Source organism: Amblyomma maculatum, chromosome 1 (assembly GCF_055883805.1).
Source record: "Amblyomma maculatum isolate TAMU_Amacu chromosome 1, ASM5588380v1, whole genome shotgun sequence".
Classification (NCBI taxonomy): Eukaryota; Metazoa; Arthropoda; class Arachnida; order Ixodida; family Ixodidae; genus Amblyomma; species Amblyomma maculatum.
The window spans coordinates 207,276,256-207,302,836 of record NC_139344.1 but is presented as its reverse complement, the minus strand read 5'-3'; the positions used below and the strand labels follow the sequence as shown (position 1 = coordinate 207,302,836).

Sequence of the window (26,581 nt, the reverse complement as noted above, 5' to 3'; positions counted from 1 at the left end):
TGAAAAAAAAAAAAAGTAATTCAAAGCATGAGAAACAATGATGCATGCAACAAACTGGAGTAACTATTGAATTCAGTATTTCGAAAAGACGCAAGAAGAAAAACACAGCTTATGATGCTTCATAAAAAGAAATACATACTGCTGCAAAAAATAAACCCGTCTATTATACTGATACAGGCAGCTTTATTAAGCATGTTTGCATGGCGCCTATAATACTATTGTAAACTGGCTCGAAAATTAGTGAGCACATTGATTAATGAGCGCTATTTTACGATGCATATATACGCTCCCATTGCGCTCTATGATCCCCTGACAGTATGCAGTTTTAAGCTGGGAACAAGCGATGTTTGTTGTCTGTGTTACCGTCAATTTAATTTGCAATTTGCACAACAGCATCATAAAGAAAATGCAGTTGATTAAATTGCAGCTTTTGACATTTTTTAATACACTAGTGCACCAAGCTATACTGCTGTGTTCATTGTGTACAAATACAACTCACGGTCCTACTCAGTTCGAAGCGTTAATGTCATTATAATTTAATAAATCTCCTACATAAATGTCTAGTTATGCGGAGCTAATTGTAAGATTATTTCAGTTGGTGGTTGGCTCCATGCATGGGTGCATGGGGTTATCACATGGTGCATGGGGTTATCACCCTAGATCATCTAAGTCTTTACTACATTTTCGCTCCGGACATTCAAAAGTGGTGAAAAATGCAATTGTCTCGTCTTGTTTGAGCTCTGCTTTAATTAAACCTTGCGAGCATAGAATTTGTAAAAGTTTTCTAGATCAAGTCAATAGATTGAGTGATTCTGGTTATCTGCTTCCGTTAATCAGTAGCAGATGTGATAAACTCGTGCTTTGGGTGAAGGAAAAGGACAAGAAAAAGTCTAAGTGTTGCAGCAATAAAAAGAAACCAGTGGTTCTGCCGTACATGCACCGTTTTTCACATGGGTTGCGGAATGTCGCCAATCGGTATGATGTAGGCACAGTAATGTCAGCTCCCACGAAATTGTCAGGTGTGTGTGCTTTGGTAAGAAGAAAGGCAGACGCGTTAAAAAGTGAGCATCGCTGCTATGTTAACCATAAATCTCAGTATGTACAGTGCAGAACGCAGGTAATTTACAAAATTCCTCTTTCTTGTGAAAAATACTACATAGGGCAGACTGGCCGTTGTTTGAATGTCCGGCTCTTCGAACATAGAAATTCTTTAACCCCAACATCACAAGACAATTTGCCTAAACATTGCACGAAATGTAAATGCCGCCCCATTTTCGATAAAACTATCGTTCTTGGCACATCGCGCGGTCAACGTACAAGAGAAATTATAGAGGCATATCATATCATGAAAGGAGGGGATAAGTGTGTTAGCGAAGCATCCATTAACTTAACAAAAGTAGAGATTACATACCTTGAATCAGTGGTCAAGTAGTTTTTTCACGTGTTTTTTGTGTATCTTTGCAGACTTGCCTTTTTTCCACATTTTTGTCAATTTTTGTCAATTCACCTCCTTTATTTCATGTATTTGATCATTTTTTTTTGTACCCTATATATTCTGTTAGCTTTTCTAATAAAAAATCAGTTGTGAGTAAGCGCTCGTGTGTGTTTCCTTCTTTTTCGTCCTTGTCTCTTTCGCGCTACGTTTCCTAAAAAAGCATTCTTGTCCATAGACGGTGCGGGATTGAATGGAATGGTTTTTATGGTTCTTTGACTCACTTTCCGCGTTAGGGTAATTGTTTTCGGCTTATGGTATTTTTTCAGGGTATTAATTGGAAGACCTCCTTGCGACAAACTCCACCCCCAACTAAATTAATTTGTTAAATATAGAAAATACAAGACATGCCATTGCATCCTATCGATAGCAAGTTTGCCCTCTACAATTTATAGGACTGAATTGACTCAATTTCAGACAATCTACTCAATTTCCATTTTTTTTTTTGCCCAACAGTATTTCAATGAAACATTTGTTGATCTGGCAGTGCACTTCTAATAACAATTGGCCAAAATAATCTGGAAATATAGATGATGAACTGTTAACAATCTAAATTTTAATAATTAATGTAAAATATATATGTTTTAGTTTATTAATCTAAGGAACTAGAAGATATTTTTCCAACTTTTCTCAGTAGTTCCAGAAGTCTGAGAAATATTCTCTTTAGAGATGCTAAAAAGGGAATACTTGGAGGGACTTACAGTGAACTTTAAATAGAGATAGAGAAAATAAATTTAACTTTGTAGTTCATTACACATTATTTCCAGGCTTGTTTGCATGGGAAAAACAACCAGGCAAAACAGTTTGCGAAACACTAGAATTTTAATCTTGTTTACCAAAGCATTAATTGCTTAGCACCCAGCCACAAACTCTGAATAGGGCTAAAATGATAAAAAATGTCACTTTGAAGAAAATTTGTAGCAAGCTGATATTTCTATGCGACACAAGAGTAAAAATTTTCAGACAAATGCAATACAGTTTGAGCACGTCATATATGCAACATTTGATACGGAGCCAACCTTCAGCCCTTAGCTGTTTCTGTCCCTCCCAAGATGGCTGACGCCGGCTTCACTTTTTGGGTGCCACTCCCACTCTAGCAGTTTTTTTTATAACCTCCTCAGTCTCAACCCAGCAATGAAACAAACACATAATCAGTCTGCAAACACAATTTATAGCCCCCCCCCCCATTAAAGAAAAAGAAAAAAAAAAAAAGCTTCAGGAATTTGGCACTCATCTTTAGCCAAAGGTTAATTTCTGGACTTGGCCCTTCCAATAGAGCAGCTGCTCATTGATCACAAAAAGAAACGCCTTTCCGATGCTTGTTAAAAATGCTTACAACCTTCATTTTTCCAGAAAATCCGCTGTTTGGCTTAAAGAGCAGGATGTATTCAAATAAAAATGCACTAAAGTGCAAGACAACCACCAGTTTGCCATTGCTCTTGTCATGCTATAATGCCTGCATGCACAAATCTGCTCAATTATACTTCCATTTACCTTTACTGCCTTTGCATTCTTTGTTGTTTTCTCATTCCTTGTAGAACATAATCACAGAATCTTATTGGCTAGTTGTTGCCAAGTATAAGTGGCACTACTAAAGTTCATATTTACAAACCTGCATATGCTGGCTGGTTTATGCTCATATAGTATTTATTCATAATGTACTAGTGCCCTCAAAATAAAACTGAGCACAAGAACGAACAAAATTTCGTTTCGCGGCGCACCTTGCAAGCGGATGCGCACATGCATAGCTTGGATGCGTGTGGGTCACACGGATGTTCAGCTCGACTTTTTGTGTTCGCCTCATCGGCAGCCTGGACGAAGGAGACCGCTTTTTCCCCGAACTCGTGCTCCGCTTTATTTTGTGAGCACTAGTACCTATAGGAAAATAAACAACGATCCCAAAACTCTTCAGCCTAATGCTCTGTACACACTAATAAAATACTATTTAGTCCACATATGCTATAACTCTCCTGCCTCCTGGTAGCATGTATGGTTTAACATGCTAAAGCAGAACATGGGCTGTAAAGAATGCCATATTGGAGGGCTTCAGGTTAATTTAGACAACCCGAGATTTTTTAACAAGCCCTGGCATAGCCTAGATAAATTTTTGCATTTCGACTCCACTCAAGAGTGCCAGCCATGGCTGGTACCCAATTCCACGACTTTTGGGTCACCAGCCAAATGCTGCTGTCACTAATCCATTGCAGTGAGTACCTTGCTAGCAGACTAGTTAAAATATAATGTTTAATGCAAAAGCACCAGTAGTGCCATGAAGATAAAAACTGTCCACCACATCTATGAAGCCTCTGTCACCAGTTATAGCTGACAGGTGGCAAAAAGGAGAGAGAGAAATCTCCCCTCTCTTCTTGTAAGGGAGAGAGGTGGGAGAGACAAAAGACCCCAATATAATGAAAGTCTTTCATGTGCTCCTCGTTACTACCTAAGTGGAGTCGAAAAAGCATATGCTCTCGCATTTCCTTCTCAATATTCAAACTGCTCGTCCTAAATTTATTTTTATCAGATTTGCACAGGCAGCTCACGCTTATAGCTGAGTGCAGAAGCTACACCATAGCTATGTGGCCTGCTGAAGTGTGGTTCCCCAGATTAATTTGATCACATGATGTTCTGGCACACACCAAAACCTCAGCCCACAGGCACTTTTGTATTTCAATGCCATGAAAATACAGCCCCTTTAGCTCAGGTCAATCCTGTAAACTCACACTTGGCTATACAAGGTCATTAAACTAAGGTGCAATGGTGAATCCAACAACTCCCACTTGCCACTGTATTTTTAATTATATCGTGTAAGCTAAGGCACAACAGTGAGTACAACTCCCATTTGCTATTGCATTTTCCATTATCACAGCTGATGTGATGAACAATGTAAAATGTGATTACTGCCAACAATTTCAGTACACCTGCAATTTAAAAAATACACAATTTGTCCAACTGATCCACGGCTTGAAGAACAGCCAGCGCACATACACTACTTACATCAGACATTGCATGTGCCATTTCCACTTGCAACAGCTAGCAGTTATGACAAAGCCGACAGCTGCCACGAGGACCTGCCAGCTGTGAATGACCACACGGAGACAATGACATATAAAGCTCAGAAAAAAATTTAGCATTACGCAAAAATTCGTCAATATAAGAATCAGAACAAGAAAACACTTTTGGGAAACAGGTACCTTGAAGAAAAGATGCAGCCTAAGGACAACAGCAAATGTATCTCATGCAAAATAATGGTTCTACTTGCTGACACTGTATTCCAGGGGCTAATTTACGTAGCAATCTAATCACAAAACCAGTCACAAACTGATTCACTGGCCCTACCACTATTGGTCGTCCCTAACTGGAGAACATATTGACTAACAGGAGCAAGGCCAATAAACTGGTGCTTGTGACTGGCTATGTAATTAGATCATTACACAATTCGGCCCAGTACTCGTAAGTAGCCTCAAGCAATGGACCTTCCCCGCAAATAACTGCATAGACAGCACGTCCTACACATCATTCCTATTCCGTTGCTTATTTCAGGATTTCAAATCTTTATTATTATTATTTTTATCCACGGGCAGTTTTACACAGACTCCCTTACCGTTGCTGCAGCTACTGTATATGCGAGTTCAAAAGTAGAACATTTCGCACGTTGGGTATATTATTACCACCGTAAATATGCTACTGCACAGTGCGAACGCCCGTAATGGCACTTAACTGTAATACCAGCACTGTACACAAGTCTCCTTGCGCCCTTGTGCATGAGTCAAGCTTGTTTACATATGCGCAAACACGGGAAATTTTTAGCCCACTTCCTTTCGATTGGCTAAAAACAGCCGCCCACATGTGGTCTGCCTTATCTGGGTAATACCGGGCCCGGGAGGCCCCGTTACACAAACTTCCGTACCACTTCCGCGCGGAAACAAGACAGTGCAACTAGCCCAAGCGTGCGAAGCCGAAGAGCAAAAACAAAACAAACAAACAAAACGGAACAAAAATTGCTTACCACTGAAAAATCGCAGGGTAGGCGAATCGCTCTACGGTAAGCACATACTGCAGAAAGATCAGCAAATAACAGGCTGGTAAACTTTTTTAAATTCCTTAACAGCACATTACAGCTTCCTCGCGACAGCAGCCGTAACTTTCCTAATAAATAATTATCTGCAGACACAACTATTACAAGCATGCATTAAAAAAAATCCTAGTTACATATAAGCTATGAAAGCCTAGCGACGATAAAAGCAAACGACACCACAATGCTCGCACTCGTATGACCTACAGACACCATATGCTTACGGAGATATCAAAGTTCTCACCTTGTTCGTGATGAACGTCGAGCTAAACAAGACAACGTAGAAAGCAACAAGGAATGTAGTGCTCTGGCGCAGCATAAGTGCATCCCGTCCTCCGCTCGCTACGAGCGCAATTTGCACGTTTCAACATTTGAACCTGTGCAAAAACTGTCAGGCACAAACGCCAGACAAAATCATTTTTGCGCGCAGCAGCGGCACGACGGCGGCACGCTCACGCTGGCGAGAAAACCGAAACAAGTCATGGTGGCTAGACGCAAGTACATTTTCCGGCTACCGAGGCCACTTTCTACAAGGAACGCTGATCGAAACACCTCACCACTCTACCCTACTTTCTACTTTTGTCGCACGAGCACACGAGGCCGGCGAGTGCGACGGAAGCGGTGGAAGGGTGGGTTACGTGCCTTTGAGATACGTGGCGATGGCGGAAGCTTCGCCGCTTCGTGCTAAATGCCAGTGCAGAAACAGAAGCATGGTGTGCGCCGGCCAGAATGAAAAAAAAAAACAAAAAACAAAAAGGCGCTCCTCACAGGGAGCGCCATCTCTGACAGAAAAATAGAAACTGGGGATACACGCGGCGACAACACCTAGGCATCCCGTGCAAATTTTCTCTTTTCGCTCTCGCTTTCGCGCACGTGCAGACGTCTCTCGCTACTTTGTCGCGCGGACAGAAAAGCACACACTGGACGCCGCCGGCTCAGCTCACTGCCTTCACGGCGTGCGCCGTGCGCTCTCTCACACGAACACGCGCCTTGACGCGCCCCCGCAGGCGCACCGCGACATGCCACCGTCTTGATTGGCCGACCTGACGCGTATTTTCATAATGGATACTTAATTATAGGCGGGGAAACGTTTTATTCACGTCTGCACTGTAGAGCAGACAACAGACTGGGATGAGTAAATATTGATTGTGAATGCGTCCCACGTTAGCAAAAACGTAGGAAGTGCATCTCGAGGTAAGCGCTATGTAATTATATTGTCGTATATAATATGTTTAAAAACTGCGAAAGTATCATCAGTACTGTAAATAAAGTGGCCCGCTCGTTGACTATCGTTTTGGCCTGTAGCATGTGATCTGTAGAAGAATAAGTATATAGTCCGAAGGAGGTGTTTCTTCTGTTGTGAAGCATGCCACGTGCTTATCTACCGAGATACCGGCCAAGCCACATGTTAACGACAGTAGCTCGAGACCTTGACGCAAATATAGTTTTGAATATTATAGTTTAAAGGGTTTATTTTACATTACAATGAATGTTAAAAATCTGGACGGTTGAGATAACACAGTCGCATCGACATACACATACTTTGCTTTCCTCGTTATGCAGTGTTTTTACTTCGTTGCCCTTTTTGTTGTGCGCTCATGTTTTGTTGGGCAGTATTTGCTGGCTAATGTACCATTTATTTCATAGTGCCTCGCTTTAGTTCAACTGTTTTATATATTTAAATTGATTTTGCTAGTCGACAGATGGCGCTAATAGGGGCCGGTTATCATCAATCGTCATCATCATCGTATCTCCTTTGTACATGGTGTGTAGCTGCGCCGCTGCTTCTTTTTGGCTTTGAGAGAAATAAACCTCCTTTGCAGTAAATACCTTGGAGAAGTGCCGTGTGACCACCGCGTGTGACAGCCGCCGCATGCGATACGAAAATCCGACTTCTGACTGAATCAGACAAGTGCTCTAAACAAGTCTGGTATAAAAATACTGCCGAGCAATTCCATTTCTGTGCGAAATTTGAGCTGCGAGGATTCAGCAGTTTAGCTGACAGAAGCATTCTGCGACGCGCATGTAGTTGTGCAACGCGCTATGTATGAGACGTTACATATTGCTATACAGGGCGTTCCATATAATTGTAATCAAGTGTTGAAAATAAATCATTTGAGCTAGGACATATGAAACCCAGCATGCAGTATGTCAGCTGTCTTGCGCACTCCAGGGACATTTTTTCGTTTTGAAAATTAGTAATTAATTTTTCTAAATTACTAAATATTTCCCTTCGACAATAAATGTGATTTGAAAAGTTGGTTAGCACCTTCAGAAAGCTTGATTCCATTTATTTACGATAAAGAAAGCCTCGTGCGCGTGTATCTCATCCGGACTCTAATGAAAGCCCGCAAAAAAAAAAAAAAAAAAAAAAAAAAAGACGTGACAAACGCATTAGCACGCACATTTGTGCTGCTCTCAACATTTGTTTTGAGTGGACGAAATCAGCTGCGGCCATGACTCGACGACGGACGAGTTCTCCGCGCTTGCTACAACTTGCGCCGTAATGTGCACAGACTGGCTGACGCGGGCGCAGAAACCGTCACAGACATATCGGCATGCCGCTTCAACGGGTCCGTAGAGGCACGGCCGCAGCTGATTTCGTCCACTGAAACCACGACTGAGAGCAACACAATCGTGGCGCGCGTACATGTGATCTTTTTCGTATTTCGCGAGCTTTCTCCGGACTTCGCGGATGCCGGCAGGCGGCCCTTGGCTTCTTGCGGCCACTTCCGCCAAATGGATGATGCTTCGCTGGATCGCAGGGTCCGCGCTTCGCAGCAGGGCCTCTCAGGCTTCTTATTATATTTAGCCCCACTCGTGGGGATCACTATTCCCAGTTTTCCCAGGCTTGCGCGCCGGGGGCAAGAAGCAAGGCGCCCTTTTTCTTATGGAAATAAAAGTACAATCAATCGGTCAATCTTTGGAGCTCAGAAAAAAAAAGTACACATGAGGCTTTTTATTGCAAATAAATGAAATGAGGGTTTCAGGAGGTGCTCTCCAATTTTGCAATTTAGAAAATATAAACAAAGAAATCCTGTGATGCGCAAGATGGCTGTCAGACTGGTTCCCTGGGCCTACCTGAAGTGCTGTATTTTTTTAACCCTTGGCTAAAGTTAGCTGGGACGCCTTGTATAAAAGAGCACTGCAGAATCTGCATTGGAGTAATGCGAAAGCACGGATGATGCTATTGGTTGCTTCTAGTTGCTTAATTCACTTCTTGTTTACCCATTTTAGTCTGGTACTTTCAAATTGCGAGCCAATCCCTTCCTATGCCTTTTTCCGGCTCTACTTCCGGTTGCGTGACGTCACCCTAACTGACTGACTTAATTAACTATTTTAGTATTTGATAGTCAAATGTGGCGCCAAGCCATTGGCTAATATGAGAACATTTTCGCCTTTACTTTTACACTTTTGCCTCTAATTAATGAACTAATTAAATTATTGGCCTAATTATTTTTTCGGACACAACATTACGCCACCCGCTATCGATTGACACCATGCACTCATTAACCTCTACCACTTCTCAATTACTTAACTGCTGCGGACACGTTCTGCGGACGCGCTCTGCGGACAAATCTGTGAACATAGCGAAGTAATGCTTTCTCATTAATAAAGCGAGAAATGACGCAGCATCAAAAAGTAATATTACGGTAATAAGCAATAAAATAAGCTTCTCGTACCCCCATATGGACTACAAGTGTCGAAAAATTGTACGACGGATGTACGCTACAGAATGCTAGCATGTCCGACGTACGGCTCGAGGCAGAGTGAGATCCTAAAAAGGAAATAAAGGACATAAAGGACATCTGTAGGAGTGTCTTGACACACACAAAAAAGGCTGAAGAACTTTCGCAAAGGCATTGAGATAATCATGCAGGCTGTAAGACAGCAATCATGACAGCAGTATATATATTCTTAGTAACAATTTATTTAGATGCCAAGACACCATCGAGGCGCAAAGGACGAGAATATTAATAGGACCCTAGAACAAGCACTACAGGATACAACTCGCAAGTTCATCTTTAAGGTCACAGGCTTATGGTGTTCATTATTTACCAGTGGTAGGAGCACAAACAGTTTGAGATAGCTCCACTCCTATCATGACCCCCCTCTGGCGAGCTTCAGCATATGACCACAATTTGACTTCTAAAGAGCAACAGCTGGTGTCTAGTCACGTACGTCGCACGCGCGCGCGATAACTGCTGTGGAGTAGAGAGGGTAGTCAAGGGAACCTCCATATGAACGCCGTTCTTAGGGTGGTGCCTACCATACCAGTGGCGCGAGCAAGCACCAGATTTGGTGGGCCAGCCATACTGCGGATAGCGGCCGCTACATTTAGCTGACCATCGTCATTTTGTTTCACAAAATTGTAGGTTTATTTATATATAGGAAAGGCACAGTATCTGTCGCACTACTGGCTGGACACCTGAACCGCGCCGCGCCGTAAGGGAAGGCGGGAGCGTGAGGTGCAGTAGGGTTATTGAATTTTAATCATTGCACAGCACATGGATGCGTTTCTCCATCGAAATGCGGGTGCTGACGTGATGTCAGTGCTAAGCCCTCCACTATGGCAGCTCTTTCACACCCTCCATTTACGGCGCGGTTCAGGTGTCCATCCAGAAATGCGATAGATACTATACCACCATTTTTCTTTCCTCTAGACTAATTTATAATTTTACTACTGCGATGGGCACTGTTATGATGACGGTGTATACGCTGTGCAAACGGACGTATGCGTAATACAGGATGGCACTACAGATGTTAGCGTCTTATATCAACAGAGCTGTCGCTCGATATTCTGTTCAGCAGTGTTGAAGCCCTCTAGTTTGAAGGAGTGTGGGGATTCACAATCCCCTGCCCCCATTATAAAGGCAGCACGTAATAGAAGGTTTAGAAAAGTAAGTTTGGCAACCATGAGCGGCACGCTGATCCCGCGCATACCCGCGCTGGCAGCCATATTTTGTTCGCTCCATCCGTTCGCTTTGGTTCGCTTCGTGCCCGTCCGTCAGCGCCCGCTGTTCTGTCCGCGCTTTTCATGTTGTAACCTAGTGTGCTGTGCTTGGACCTCTCTTTTGTCCCTGGCGGTGTCTGTTAGCGGAGCCAAGAAGCGTATTTTGACAGCCGAGGCGTAGAGGTTACAAACTGCTCTACGAGTCGTGCATGCGCCCCTCGTCGATCCGTGCAGCGTCATCCGTATCCAGGTACAGTATCTAGAGTTTTGTAATTTGCAGATTTTTTTTGTCTGTGTGCCTTTGCTATTTACTTTAACGACTATGAGAGACGACCGCAAGTTTGCTTGGTTTGCGCATCACCGTCGCTCATCCCACTGCTACCAGTGGAATACTTGTTGGTGAAATGAGCGGGGATGCAAATTGTTTTGAGATGAAAGAATCGGTATTCACTAAGGTAATCGCTAATAGAATCAGGACAACCTTAGACTGCAATCAAGCAAAGGATCAAGCAGGGTTTCGGAAACGGTACTCTACTATCGATCATATCCATACCATCAATCAGGTGATATAAAAATGCTCGGAATATAACCAGCCCTTATACATAGCATTCATTGATTATGAAAAAGCATTTGATTCAGTTGAAACCTCGGCGGTGATGCAGGCATTGCGAAATCAGGGGGTAGACGAGCCGTACGTGAAAGTGCTGGAAGATATATATAGTGGCTGCACAGCAACTATAGTTCTACATAAAGAAAGCAACAAAATTCCCATAAAGAAAGGTGTTAGGCAAGGAGACACAATCTCCCCAGTACTATTCACAGCTTGTTTAGAGGAAGTATTCAGAGACTTGGAATGGGAGCAGTTAGGGATAAGGGTAGATGGAGAATACCTCAGTAATCTGCGATTTGCTGATGACATTGCCTCGCTAAGCAACTCGGCAGATGAACTGCAAATAATGATTGATGACCTAGACAGGAAAAGTAGAAAGGTAGGCTTGAAAATCAATATGCAGAAGACTAAGGTAATGTTCAACAGCCTCGGGAAGGAACAGGAGTTTACATTAGGTAGCGAAATACTGGAAGTAGTAGGCGAATATATCTACTTAGGACAGGTAGTAACCGCAGATCCGGACCATGAAAAGGAAATAACAAGAAGAATAAGATTGGGATGGAGCGCATTTGGCAAGCACTCGCAGGTTATGACTAGCAGCTTACCGGTATCGCTCAAGAGGAAAGTATACAACAGTTGCATCTTGCCTGTACTAACCTATGGGGCTGAAACGTGGAGGCTAACCAAGAGAGTTCTACTTAAGTTGAGGACAACCCAGAGGGCTATGGAACGAAAAATGGTAGGGGTAATATTAAGAGATAGAAAGCGTGCAGAGTGGGTCAGAGAAATAACTCAAGTTACCGACATTCTATAGTAGAAATTAGGAAGAAGAAATGGACATGGGCAGGACATGTAGTGCGAAGAGAGGATAACCGATGGTCGCTGAGGGTAACAAACTGGATTCCAAGGGAAGGAAAGCGTAGCAGGGGGCGGCAGAAAGTTAGGTGGGCGGATGAGATTAAGAAGTTCGCAGGGGTCAAGTGGATGCAGCTAGCACAGAACCGGGTTAAGTGGAGAAATATGGGAGAGGCCTTCGCCCTGCAGTAGGTATAATCAGGCTGATGATGATGATGATGATGATGATGATGATGATGATGATGATGAAAGAATCGTGCGTAATTTGACGTAAGTCGGAATGGCGCTTAGCACTTTCCTGCCAATGCCGTCGACGCAGTTATTGGCACGGGTCTCGGAAATATCGGGGGCTGCGTAAAAAAAAAAGAAAAAAGTGTCATGGTAATTTCTGCTTCCAGTCAGTGAAGATTGATTAGTGTGCAATAGGCGATGATGAGATAATAAAATATTTGTAATTAATTGGCGAATTGATGAAATAAAGCAACAAAAAAGGAAAAAATGTGAAATTGAGGGTTTAAACGTGACAAAATGCTCAGAAGGAAAAACACATTACACATTTAGAATGTGTAATTGATTAATTGAAATAATTGAAGAATGTGTTTAAAGGTTTCAAATTGCTCCGAATGGAAAGGTGATTGTTGCTGACCCTGATTACTGGTGTATGAAAATATAAAACATTAAATAAAATAAACAAACAAATAATCGAAATATAAAATAAATAAAAGCTAAAAAATCAAAAAGGGAAGAAAACGTGTGTGTGAGAGAGAGAGAGAGAGAGAACGGCGGAGCTTAAGTGTCCCCCTAATGTTTTATAACAGTATTATATAATATAAATCTGACTTTATGAAGTAGGATGGACAGTTGGGCGAGTTTGTACAATTGCATAGTGGGTGGAAAAGCGCGAAAAGATGAAACACAAGAAGAGACGCACAACAGACGATTGCTGACTCGCAACTGCGCTCGTCAGCGCTCGTCTGTTGTGCGTCTCTTCTTGTCTTTCGTCTTTTCGCGCTTTTCCACCCACTATGATTTTATGAACACAGCCAGTTGCACCAAGCACTGACACTTCGAAGTAATGTGAGTTGACTTTTCACATTTCTTTTCGTTTCAGCCGAATTCTTCTTCCTCCGAAGCTTCCCATGACAGCACTTTCATATGAGGTTAAGGCTTCAAATGTCTGCTATCTGACAGAGGGAATAAACAAGAAATCAAATCAACTGAAATTCAGATGGCTGTCAACTAGCGAACCATCGGGCGACTCGAAAGTGAGCAAACTTCGTTATTTTATCGGCCGCACTAGCAGGTATGAAGGCACAGAATGCAAACCTGAGCTGCGCGCTCTGGATGCGGACCGGACTTCGCATGCATTATCACGTGATAACGTCTTTCGAAACGGGCTGGACGTGAGCATATTGCAACACACTAGTGGGTTGTCATCTTCTCCTGCTTTACTGGACGCCGCGGGTTTGGCAGCCGCTTTTGCAGCGTGAAACACGCACCTCGGGCGCACTAGACAGCCGTATTGCTCTCTGCACCAAGCACTACAATTCCGTACGACTGTGAAAAGTAGTTTCGGTAATCATGCCCTTGTCTTAAATCAAGTACACAATGGTAAATGCATCCTGCGTATAAAAGGTTTCAAAGAACGTATTTGAACTATGGCGTTCGATCGGTATACATGCATTGCTCCTTCTCCCGTGTCCTCCATCGAAGCATAGGCTTATCCTTCAAGTTAACAAGGCTCCATAGCACGCAAAACAACCTTGCTGTTTTAGGTGATAGCACGTTCTGCGAGCTAGCTCCCAGTCAGAGGGACGTGCAGTAATGCTTTACATGATACAAGTGACACTTGTAAAGCCGATTAGGATTGCAAACGAGCGGTCGCATACACGTATATACCTTGTTTCCGAGCGCATCTACGACGGTGCGCTTGCTGCAGAAGGGCACGCAGCAACGTGCTGGCATCATTCCGAATAGAGCTTGGTGCTAGCAGCGACTGCTGTGATGTTAAAAAATTAAACAATCGCTTGTGAGCATTCCAATGCACCTTGCGGTGCAAGCACGGGTTCCACGAAGGCGCACGTTGGCAGTGTACTCGATGGGAGGCTCGGGCGGACTGAACAAAACATGGCCGCGGCGCACAGTTTCTGTCTCTTTCACTAGATGGCGTTAACTTTTGTAAAGAGCAGTTCGCTAGCTTAGCTCGCTCGTGGAACGCACGCTGCGATCGTCTGCTACGATAGCCTGTGCGGGAGTTTGGAATGTGTGTGACGGGGTGACCGAGCTGTGCAGGCTCCCTGCTACGTTTGTGCGAGACGGCGTTAAATGCTGAATTGTCGTGATATCGTGGAGGATGCACGGCTATGCAGGGAAAAGTGATGTAGGCCTAGGCTAGCTCAGGTTCGGCGCAGCAACAGTACTCCCTCATCCCGGACCTGTTCCAGGTCCCTCTCATTCCACCGGCTCTCCTGTTGTCCCGCGCGGTGATGGCGCGAAACTCAGAGGCGAGAGCGCACGGACGCACAGATGGTGCAATGCGACGGCTGCCAGAGATGGGTCTACCTCGACGAGAGCGACTTTGAGGATCTTCAGACAGCCAATGCAGCGGTCTCGTTTACTTGCAAGCTGTGTGTGCGGTTGGAGGCGCTCAGTGCCAGGCTATGCGCGGCGGAGGAGGAGGTGAGGACACTTCGGCGAGACGCCGCTCGGGCACCGCAGCAGGCAAGGGGGTTACCGCTCATACACGGGGATGGAGCTGCCGACTTGGCGCCCGACCAGGGACCCCAGGTGAGTGTCCTGCCTAAACCCTCGACCCAGCCCAGCGGGGAGCTACCTGCAGTGGCCACGGACGGCCCTATCGTGGGCCATGCCCCTTTGACAGGGGGTGGTGATGAGCACATCCAGCAGGAGCAAGCGGCGAGCGACTACCAGTCGACAGCTGTTGACATGCTAAATAATAGCCTTTTGTGCACAGCGGGAAGTCCGGAGAACAACGCCCAGGCAAGGACACTGAGCACCCAAACTGATGCATGCCCGACGTCGCAGCAGACCACCCCGCGCTCGAAATTGCACGCAGCTGGCACTGGGCCAGACGGCAGAAAGATGAAGGCTGGAGAAAGCGGGCAGAATATCGTTGCTCCGGGTGGCATCACTCCAGCGGCGAGCGGCGGTGGTCTACCAGACGCCACGAGATCATCTGCCGGCCAGCAGCCCAGGCCCCGAAGTAAACGGAGGGACAACACCTTGAACGAAGGCAGGTGTGCTGGTCAGAAGGTGCCCCGTACGGGGGCGGGGGACGCCCTGGCCCGACTTCACGGGAAATCTGTGTCATCGGGGACACAAACGTCCCACGCCTGGCGCGAGCCCTTCGCCGCCAGCTGGGCACTCGAGATTGCGTGAAATGGCGCTACATCCGACGGGCGACGGTGCACGATGCGCAGTGTTTGCTGCGTCGTTATCAGAGCCACGGGCGGCTGCGCGATTCCCTGGTGGTGCTTCACGTTGGAGTGTTCGACATACTACAGGGTGTGGAGCCGGAGGTGGTGTGCAGTTCTATTCGTGACGATGTGTTCCCGTATGCGCCGAATTTGGTCATCTGTGCCCTTCCAGTGGTGTGTGCTGGGGATGTCGACCCAAGGCCGCGCGTTGCCCGGCTCAATGCCGAGCTGAAAACGTTGTGTACATCTATAGGCGCCACATTCGTGGAGGCCGCAGGATTGCAAGGAGACCGAGGATTGGCGAGGGATGGTCTGCATTACCGTGCTGAAGCAGCCCGACAAGTGGCGAGCAAATTGGTGGAGCTTGCGCAGCGTTTTTTAGGCGGAGAGAGCGGGGCACGGAAAACCCGCACGAAGCATCGCCTACAGGGGCACCAGACCACGGCGCAGAGCAAGCAAATACCCGTTTCTGGTCTTGCAGAACATGCTGGCATGAGCACCGAAAGCCTGTGCGCGCACGGGCAGATGACAACGGGGGCCCTCGGAGAGGGGAGCACTCCCCTGGCTCTCGGAAAGGTGACCTCACCACCGCAGTTGTGCACTCAGGGACGGGTGCCCTAGGTCCAGCCCACCAATCGGGACGGACCAGCATATCTGACACCACCTGCACCCCAGCTACCTTTTCCGCCAATCCCAGTGTGGCCCGATCCTCGGTTTTATGGACCTGGGCCGACACAGAGTGTGCTGCAGAACCAGTATTATCCGACGCTCGCCCAGCAGTCCGGGTCCCAAGCCCACCAAATGGACGCCGGAATAGGCCGCGACCTCTACCATATGGTGGCCGAGATGGTCAGTCGCCACATGGCGCTACAGGTGCCCCGACCAGTGCAGTAGCAGGCCGCGGGCGGGCTCGCGTCCACCGGCGGAGAAAGGAGCAGCTGTGTTTTTCGGTGGGCTTCCTGAACCTACAGGGCGCTCGGCGGGAGCAGAAATGGGCCGAGCTGTACCGCGCTTTGGACATGGAGCGGTTTTCGGTGTATGGGGTGGTGGAAACGCACCTAAGAGACCTGGAAGAACCACCCATCGATGCCGAGTGGTGCTGGTCGGGGTGCAACAGGGATGCCCACAGTCGTAAAGGAAGCGGGGTCGGAGTATTGTGGCGACGGGATCTCCAATGGAAACGTGTAGAAGAAGGCTGTAGGGAACACTTGTGGGTGGATGGTAAAGTGATGGGGCATCCCACTGTAGTGTGCGTGCTCTACTTGTCTCCGCAACATCTAGCCGAGAATTTACAGTTGATGGACTGTGTGCGCCGGGATGTGCGTCGCCTAGTCACCAGCAGGCAAGTAATAATCCTCGGCGACTTCAATGGCCACCTTAGCGAGCTGGACGGCCGCACAGACGCTAATGGGCAACTTCTCCTGCAGCTGGCTGAGGAGTTCGACCTGACGGTCGCCAACCTTGAGCCACGATGTGAGGGGCAGACAGCATGGTGTGCGCGTGGTAGTTCAACAACTATTGACTACGTGTTGGTTTCGTCCAGCCTTATGCTTGCACTGCGGGAGATAGCAGTCGACGAGGGGGGTCTTTTCAGCTTCGGAAGCGACCACAACCGGTTACGACTCGTCTTTGGCAGCTACCGCAAGAAAGATGGAACCAGCTTGCGTACCCCCCATCGGTCTGGCGCGTACCTTCTATGCCAGGCGACTGAGCGAGTGGTCGACGAGTTCGAGGCGTCCCTCGGGAGAATGGAGGCGCGAACCTACGACCAGTACATGTCTGCGCTACATGCAACAATTCTGGACCACATGGTTCGTGAAAGCTCACGTCCTCGTAGGAGGAGGAATCCGTGGTGGGACCGAGAGGTGGAAGTGGCGTGGCGGGAGCGGCGTGCGGCAAATTGCAACCACCGGATGACCCTTAAGGAAGGTGTTTCGGATGTGATAGCGGCCGCTTGGGCAGACTACTTGCACCTAAAGCACAAGGTGCAAACACTGGTGCAGGCGAAACTCGCAGAGCACAACCTTCGGCTCATGAGGTCCCTGCGCGAGGAGGGCAGGACGGCAGCGCAGAAATTTTGGGGCTATGTGCGTTCAATGGACCGGCGGGATCCCCCGCTGCCCCCCATCATCGATGCGAAGACAGGGCAGCCAGCTGAAAATCAGCAAGAGTACCTGACGGCATACTATGCCACCTTGTATGGACAGACGGTGGCATGTGAGGAGCCCGAAGAGGAGACCGTAACCTCGCCGATGGATGAGGGGACTCCGGAAGAGATGGAGCCGCGGTGGGAGATCTCCAGCAAGACCATGGAGCGCGCCCTCACTCGCATAAGTGCTCGTACAGCTCCGGGACCTGATGAGGTGCCGGCTAGTTTGGTGAAGAGCCTCGGCCCGGAGTCAAGAGGACAGCTCGCTGGCCTCTTGACAGCTGTTATCAAGGGAGCACCAATCCCGGATGAATGGCGGCGGGGGCGAGTCGTTCTCATTCCAAACAATAGAGAAGTGACGGGAAACCTGCCGGACTTCCGCCCGATTACAGTCACCAGTGTCGTGTACCGACTCTTTGCCAGGGTTCTGAAGGAGTGGCTCAGTGGCTGGGTGGAGGCTCGCGGTGTGCTCACCGAGCTGCAGAATGGCTTCCGGCCAGGCCGCTGGTTAGATGACAACTTATTTGTCATCACGCAGTGCGCAGGCATCGCGCGGAAGGAGGGGCGCTCGTTGTTGTGCTGCTTCATGGACGTCGAGAAAGCGTATGACAACGTGCCCCATGAGGCCTTGTTTGCGTGCCTGCTATATCGCGGTCTCCCAAGGACACTCGTGTTGACCATCCGGCGCCTCTACAGGCGGAACTACATCACTGTGCTTTGGTGATGTGCATTCAGAGCGCATAGTGGTGACGAAAGGCCTTCGGCAGGGCTGCCCACTGTCGCCGCTCTTGTACCTGGTGTATGTGTCAAGCGTGGAGCGGGCCCTGATTGCATCAAGCCTGGGATTTCGCCTGCGGCTCAGCACAAGCGGAGTCGACGAGGGCTGCCGACTGCCAGGACTTGCTTTCGCCGACGACCTGGTCGTGATGGCAGAATCGGCGAGGGATCTTCAGCGGCTCGTCGATATCTGCCACGCTAAAATCTCCGTGCTGGGGCTGCGGTTCAGCACTAAGAAATCGGCGGTTGTCCGGCTGGCTGGTGAGCGCGCGGGCGAGGACGAGATCACGCTGAGCGGGCACCACCTGACTACCTGCACAGCGTATAAATACCTCGGAATACACCTCTCCGATGGGGCGGACATGTACTCTGTGCACGAAGCGGTGCTACGCCAGAGTGCTCTCCGGGCTCAGTGCATCCTCCGCCGCCGGTGCCTGTGGGGCTGCAGCCGTTATTTCATGGTGCGCGACCTTTGGAAGTTGGTGCACGTGCCGTCACTGTCGTTCGCCAACTCTGTGGTTTGCCTGTCGGCTGTTACGCGCGGATGGCTTGAGAGGCGACAACATGAGGTTGGGCGCATTACCCTTGGCTGCCATGGCCAGGTTGCCATTGAGGCCATCCAGGGCGACGTAGGCTGGTCCACCTTCGAGGCACGGGAGGCGGCCAGCAAGTTGGCCTTTCGCGGCCGACTGCTCTTCTTGCCACGGGAGCATTGGGCGAGGCGCGTGTTCGAGTATTTGGCTGCCACTTGCATCCGGACGGACTGGGCCAGGTGAGTTTACCAACTTGAGAAGTTTGACTTTTTCACCCACCCTACGGCGGCTGACTCTCCATCCAAATGGGCTGCTGAAGTGCGGCTGCGAGTCGGGGAGGCTGAGGGTGTCAGGTGGGCCAGGGATTATGGAAGCCAAGTCCACGTTGGCGCTGTACCGGGAGCACAAGCAGAGCATCGGTCCGGTGCGATTCTACGACAACAGCATAGGCAGCGGCCTCCTTTTCGAGGCACGGGCTGGTGCCTTGCGGACTTTGCTCTACCGGCGCCGTTTCGATCCTGCTGTGTCGTGTACTCTATGCAGGGTGTGCGGCACTGAGGACGAATCGGTGGAGCATTTAGCCTTGCGCTGCCCTCGTCTCTCTATGCCGGCCATAGAGGGCGCCACACTCCCACAGGCGCTATTGCCGTTCCCGTCGCACCAGAAGGCGTAAACGGCAGGAGCATTTTATAGTGGGGTTCCTAAACCTACATGGAGCTCGCCGCGCGCAGAAGTGGGCGGAGTTATACCGTGCACTGGACGCTGAAAAATTCTCTGTGTATGCAGTAGCAGAAACGCACCTTCGGGAGCTGGAAGAGCCCCCCATCCACCCAGAGTGGTGCTGGGCTGGCGGCAATAGACGGGGGCAAGGACGCAGAGGTGGGGGTGTCGGATTACTGTGGCGCCGAGAGTTGCAGTGGCAGGTGCCATCACCGGAGCAAGAGTGCAGCGACCACCTGTGGGTGCTGGGTGATCTGTTGGGGGTGCCAGTAGCACTGTGTGTATTGTACCTCTCTGTTGACAAACCCAGAGATTGTGCAAATGCCCAGTTGGTGCAGTGTGTGTGCCAGGACTCAGCTAGGTGGGCTAAGTAAAGAGAGGTTGTCGTGATTGGTGACTTTAACGGACACCTCGAGGAACTGGATGGGCACACAGGGCAACTATTGCTGCAGCTCTCTGAGGCTCTCCACCTGGTAATTGTGAACCTGGACTCTCGTTGTATAGGGCAGAGCACATGTTGTGCACGTGGTAGTGCTACTTCCATCGCCTATGCGTTGGTGTCCGGTCGTCTCAGTGCCATTCTCCGGACGATGGACATCGACGAGGATGGAATGCATAGCCTTGGGAGTGATCACAATAGGTTGAGACTCGTGTTTAGCCACTCCTGGTCAAGTGGCATTCGCCTTCCTCGTGGAATGAAAGTCGGTGTGTTCCTGCCAAGCAAAGCCATCGAGACGGTTGCGGAAGAATTTGAGAACAGCCCAGTTCGACGAGCAGCCGCATCGTATCAGGACTTCTTATCAGCCTTGCGAACCATCATGGACAGCCACATGGTACGGGATGCAAGGCCTTCGCGGAAACCCAAGAATCATGGTGGGATGCTGAGGTTGAGAATGCATGGCGGGCACGTCGCGAGGCCAACCGTGATCATCGCAGGGCCCGTAAGTACGGCGATGCTAAGTCATGTATGGTTGCATGGCAACACTACCTCAACCGCAAACATGACATGCAACGGCTCGTACAAGCCAGAATTGCAGAGCACAACCGCAAACTCATGGAGTCTATCAGGGCGGAAGGGCAGTCTGCGGCCCAGAGGTTCTGGCGATATGTCAACTAGCTGGACAGAAGTGCTCCAAAACCACCCGCACTAAGAGACTCGGAAACTGGTTTGCCGGTCACCAAGGTCAGAGAGCACCTCACCTTGCATTTCACTCACTTGTATGGGAGACCAGGTGATGAGGATCCGCCTATCTCCACAGACCAGGACCTTGAAGTTTCTCATGAAGAGACAGAACCGGACAGACAACCACCACGATGGGTCGTCTCAGAACGCACGATCGGCCGAGCCATCTCTCGCCTGAGTGCCCGTTCCTCCTCAGGTCCTGACGGGTTCACCGCTGGCCTGATAAAAGGCCTTGGACCGGAGGCCAGAGGACAACTGGCTGGCCTCTTTACGGGCATAATTCAGGGGGCTCCGGTGCCTGAAGACTGGCGTCACAGAAGAGTCACCCTCATACACAAGCGAGGAGGGGACGCGGCCAGTCTTCGATCGTACCGCCCAATCACTGCCACGAGTGTCATGTACCGGCTGTTCGTGCGTGTCATGAAGGAGTGGCTAAGTGGGTGGGCCGAGGCAGCCGGTATCCTCACCGAACTTCAGAACGGCTTCCGCCCGGGCCGCCGGTTGGATAACCTTTTCGTCCTCACTCATTGTGCCGACATTGCTAGAAGGGAGGGGCGCTCTTTGCTGTGCTGCTTCCTTGACGTGGAGCAGGCATATGATAATGTTCCACATGCTGCCCTGTTCAAACGCCTGTCGGAGCTGGGGATGCCCGAAGAGTTGCTGCGCACCATTCGTCGCCTCTACGACAAAAATGAAATCGTCGTGCACTTCGGCGACGCAGTATCGGCTCCCATCACCGTAGCAAAGGGCCTACGCCAAGGATGTCCCCTCTCCCCACTCCTATACATTTTGTATGCCACGAGCATTGAGCGGGCCCTGCTGCAGGCACACATTGGCTTCCGCTTGCCGTACTCGACCAGCGGCTGTGACGAGGACCACCGGTTGCCGGGCCTGGCATTCGCAGATGACCTGGTGCTAACGGCGGAATCGCAGGCGGACATGCAAGCTCTGTTGGACGTCTGCTCCGCCGAAATCAAGCACCTCGGCCTGAGGTTCAGCAGCCGGAAGTCTGCCGTCGTTTGGCTGGCGGGAGGAGATGCGGAAGAGGCGGATCTCACACTGGGCGGAGAGAGTATCCCGGTGTGCAGGGCATTTAAATACCTCGGAGTATGGCTAAGCACAGGAGCGGGCTTGTACGACCTCCACGAGGCGCACCTACGACAGGCCGCTCTTAAGGCGCAGTCCATACTTCGCCGCCGCTGCCTCTGGGGATACAACCGCTACATCATGGTCCGAAATCTGTGGAAGCTGGTGCATGTGCCGGGCCTTACATTCGCCAACGCGGTGGTGTGCCCCTCGGCGGTGACGCGGGACTGGTTGGAGCGGCGACAGCGAGATGTGGGCCGCACCGCGCTCGGATGCCATGGCCAGGTGGCGAACGAGGCCATTCAAGGCGACCTGGGGTGGTCGACCTTCAAAGCCCGGGAGGCCAAGAGCAAGTTGGTCTACCTTGGCCGCCTGCGGTTCTTGCCCCGAGACCGGTGGGCCCGCCGTGTGTTTGAATACCTGGCAGCAACATGCGTCCGCACGGCATGGACACGTCGCCTCTACGCGATAGAAAAGGACTGCAGCATTTTTCTGGATCGAATTGTGGCCGACACCGTGACGAAGTGGACGGCTGAAGTGCGAGATCGTGTGCAGCACATTGAGCGGGAGGTGTGGGCTGCAAATATGGAGAAGTCCACTCTCTTCTTCTACCACCTGCACAAGACAGACATCGCGCCTGTGCCGCTATATGAGAACAGCGGTGCTAGCAGCCTCCTGTTCGAGGCCCGGGCTGGGGCTCTCCGTACGCTGCAGTACCGCAGCCGCTTCGAGACAGCAGTGTCGTGCACGAAATGTCGGGTGTGTGGGACGGCGGGAGAAACAGTGGAGCACCTCGTCCTCCATTGTCGCGGACTCGAGACACCGCCTCTAGAGGGCGCTACGCTTTCAGAAGCTCTCGGGTTTGGACAGGTTAAACCGGCAGCAGTAGCTAGGGTGCCTCGATGCGCGCCCGCTAGCGGAGAGCGGGCGCGCATCGAGGCACCCTAGCAGTAGCTAAAACCCCTCAATAATTTGAAAGTAGCGACACTCTCCTCCACTCCGGCGTTTTCCTCCTCGAATGTCCTCGCCCGCCGGCTGCGCCCGCTGCACACGGCACGCTTTTTTGGGCATCGCTCGCTCGTCGTCCGGGAAGTTGGCTGGTACATACGGTCTGTTATTGAATGAAAACACGAGTAAGACATGCGACACGCTTGACTACCACGAGCCACATAAATTAGCGTCTCGTACGCGCAATGAAAGTGCATATTACGAGAGCTTGCGGTCCGAACAAACCCACTTGCTGCATACATCTCACATTCCTTTTGACTTTTCAATACCGTCTGTGTCAACCCGGCATGGTGTATGAAGCTTAATATTTACAATATATTTGAGACATTCCAGAATATTTTCAGCATACTATTGTTTAGTTAAATGTAGATTCACCTCGAACTAATTTTCGCGAAAGCACAGTTTATGAAGTTGCTCACGAGTGGAGTTTTAGTAGTGGGATGGTTACTGGGAACAAGCTGGGACATTTGCTTTGATAGCCGTCCTAGAATTTTCTATTAAGGTTCAGTCGGAGTTTGGCACAACACAGTGCACATGCAACGGCTTAATCGTTTTTGTAGTGAAGAATTTTCGCGGCGGCTTGAAAACGAATATGAACCTTTTTCTATTGGGCATGAAACGCCTTTAGCTACTGCTGTCGGCGACCTTGAGGTGATGTAGAGCCGAAACCGAGAGTCAAAGATCCGCACACCGGTTTCCCGCCATCCAAAGAAAGTGTCCACACCCCAAAATTTGACCTTCTCGACCACCGAAATTTGACCTTGTCCGAATTTCATCACAACTGGAGTCAAGCCTAATTTTAGTATGACGAATTCAATGGTGACCTCCAAAATTAGGTGGGCTATCCCCAAAATTTGTCTCTCTGGAGCCCACATATTTGACGTCGTCCATATTTGATCAACATTGGGGTCCAACCTAATTTGAATATGGCGAATTTAATGGTGACATCCAAATTTAGGTGTGCCACACCAAAATCTAGCCCACCTGGATCCTGAAATATAATAATTCATTCCGAATCTGATCAAAATTGGAGTCGAACATAGTTTGACTATGGGAAATTCAGTGTTGGCTTCCAAATTTAAGTAGGCCACCCCCAAAGTTTGGCACACTTAGGCATTTTCCGCCCACATTCTATTCCTTTTTTCAACCCGCTTAAAAAGATGTTACAAAGAATTGCTGGACCTAGGTCTCGCGTTATCGTTGAAAAGCGAGACCTAGGTTCAGAAATTAAAGCGAGTGTATGCGAATGTATGCGCATTGTATGCATCAGCCGTCGCTATTATAGCACGTTGAGTGGAACCATGAAGTGAAAACAATAGCACGCATAACGACGCAAAATGATCAGTGAATTAAGTGAGATTGCCAGATATGTGATGCGCTTGCATGCAGTTTCGGTATACACAGTCGCTTGGAGAAATACACAGTACCTCGCAGAGATGGGCACTATTCGTCGGCGTAAAGTTCTTGCGGCCGATGTTGTGCAGCCACTTTTTTTTCTAACGGTGTCTTTCTTGCCGCTCGGAATCGCGAAAAGAACAAAGCCTTTTTCACGCCGGCTTGTGCACTGAAATGCGCAGAAACTGAGCATAGTGCTGCACTAAAGGAGCGCGAATAACGCAAAGTGCAAGCGCGCAATGTCAGGGAGCTCGGTCGTAGCAGCGGCGGCTGCCTAAAAAATGGCGCCGACGAAAAATGAAAACACAAAAAGAGCGAACTTTAGCGCGCTTTTCCCGGAGACCGCCCGCGGAGCCAATCACCGTCCGATGGGAGAGGTGAGAGAGGAGGATCGGTGAGGGTGCGCGGCGCGGCGGCATAGTTCACGGAAAGTCGCTACTTTCAAATTATCAAGGGACTTTAGCAGTAGCTAAAACCCCTCAATAAACTAAAAGTAGCGCCATCTCCTCTCTCCTCCTCCGGCGGCGCCGCTCCTCCTCTCGCATTTCGACCGTGGCTCCACCTACGGGGTGCGCGACTAGCGCGCGCTCTCCGGAGCGGGCGCCCTTCACAGCCGTCTCGATCAGCGCCGCGCGCGCGCCGATCGAGGCGGCCGTGCGCCGGGTCTCACCAGAGCCTTGCATTTTGTCGCAATGTGTTCAGGTTAAAATATTACTCACTGCTGAAACATAATTACCGAATGTTGACAGGGATTTCCCGCCAGAATAGTTTCAGCTGTGAGTGTCATACACCACATATACACGACTTCGGCGTTGGTTCAACTCGCCGTCATCTCCGTGTGTCCGTAGTTCGTCACATTTGGCCACTCAGCGGCATGCTTTATAAAATTTGTAACTAGGCGGCGGACAGGAACAATTTTGGAACAGTCTGTGTATGGTTTCTTCGCAGCGTTGACTGGACTGCGAGCTGCCGGTAAACTTGTGGCAGCAGCTGTCTTCCATGTATTTTCAAGTTCAGCTGCAGATCAAATTAACTATAGGCGGCGGAACCTGCAGTCTGTGTGGAGTCTTTGCAGCTTTGATTGACTTGTGAGCTACCGGTAAACTTGGGGAGGGAGGTAGCAGTTATTTTTTTTTTATATTTGGCGTTGAGACGGTGCCGTGTTCAGCTGCCATGGTGTGTCACCATACGTACACGATTTTGGCGTCGATTTAACTCGCCTTCACCTCCTTGAGTCCGTCAGCCGTTGACAAAAGTGCGCAACATGCTTGAAAAAAAAATTAACTAGGCTGCGGAAGCTGCAGTCTGTGTGGTTTCTTTGCAGGTTGGACTGAATTGTAAGCTACCGTGAAACTTGACAAGCGTGGTAGCAGTTTTTTTTTTATATTTTGCGCTGAAACGGTTCCGTTTTCAACTGTCAGTGCGTGACACCATTTGCACGCGATGTCTGCGTTGGTTGAACTCGCCTTCACCACCATGCTTCTATCAGCCGCCGGCCAAAGAGCGCAACATGCTTGAAAAAAAAATTAAATAGCCAGCGGGAACGATTTAGTAGCAGTCCGCGTGGCAGCAAAACACACGGCGATATGTGCCGCGCGCGCGCCGCCCGCCCCGCTGGAAAGGAGGAAGCTGTACGCCCAGCAAAAAAAAAAAAAAAAGCGCGCGCACGTGACGGCGCTCGGCCAATGAGAGGGTCGAACGACGATGGAGAGCGCAGGAGAGGAGGGGGGCGGCAAACTTCACATGTTGGCGCTGCCTGGCTGAGTGGTGGGCCGTGGTGCGTGGTTTTGACTGATGGTGCCCGGAGCACCGCTAGCACCGCACATACTGTTTTCTTGGTGTTGTACTTTAATTTTTCATTTTGGTCGGACTCGGTTAGCCCGACGTCCACCCGTGCAAAAGGGCACGACCGATATATCATCATCATCATCATCGCTCGGTTTCCCCTCAACCCCACCCGCAACAGTGGAAGGCGCCGCCGGAGGCTCGCCGAATGGTGGAGTGCAGTTCGCCAACTGTGATGAAGTTTGGGCCGGGTGTGGGGGTGTGAGTGTGTGGTGAGGGTAGGCGCGGTTGTGGGGTGTGTCCAGGTGAAGTGCTGCGTGTGACCTTCTTAGTTGTCTCTTTAGACAATTGTGTGTGTGTGTGTGGGGGGGTTATTAGCTGGGACACCAATCTAGTGTCCACCCGTTACAAAGGGACTAGCTAACACTATCATCATCATCAACCTCTGACTCATGGAGATGACGCATGTGCTGTATGTGGTAACTCCAGTGAAACAATTGACCATACTATACTCGAATTAGTGCC

At 49.3% G+C, this 26,581-nt stretch overlaps 2 protein-coding genes across 4 annotated transcripts in view; one reads left to right on the top strand and one right to left on the bottom strand.

The window, feature by feature from the left end:
• Positions 1-6,281, bottom strand: part of LOC146205444 (UDP-N-acetylglucosamine transporter SLC35D4 homolog) — a 33,330-nt gene extending 27,049 nt beyond the window's left edge. For 2 of the 3 annotated variants that reach the window (XM_084590123.1, XM_084590122.1), the window contains exons 1-3: positions 5,809-6,281; positions 5,499-5,545; positions 4,487-4,567 (exon numbers count right to left, since the gene is read on the bottom strand). In XM_084590123.1, coding sequence (XP_084446249.1) covers positions 4,487-4,567; positions 5,499-5,545; positions 5,809-5,883 — 203 coding nt within the window. In that variant the 5' untranslated portion in view covers positions 5,884-6,281. The remainder of the gene's footprint in view (positions 1-4,486; positions 4,568-5,498; positions 5,546-5,808) is intronic. The other variant, XM_084590124.1, reaches the window with a different exon arrangement.
• A 326-nt stretch (positions 6,282-6,607) lies between these two features.
• Positions 6,608-26,581, top strand: part of LOC146205443 (uncharacterized) — a 40,494-nt gene continuing 20,520 nt past the window's right edge. The window contains exons 1-2 of the mRNA XM_084590121.1: positions 6,608-6,758; positions 13,095-13,248. Of these exons, the coding sequence (XP_084446247.1) occupies positions 13,123-13,248 (126 nt within the window). The 5' untranslated portion in view covers positions 6,608-6,758; positions 13,095-13,122. The remainder of the gene's footprint in view (positions 6,759-13,094; positions 13,249-26,581) is intronic.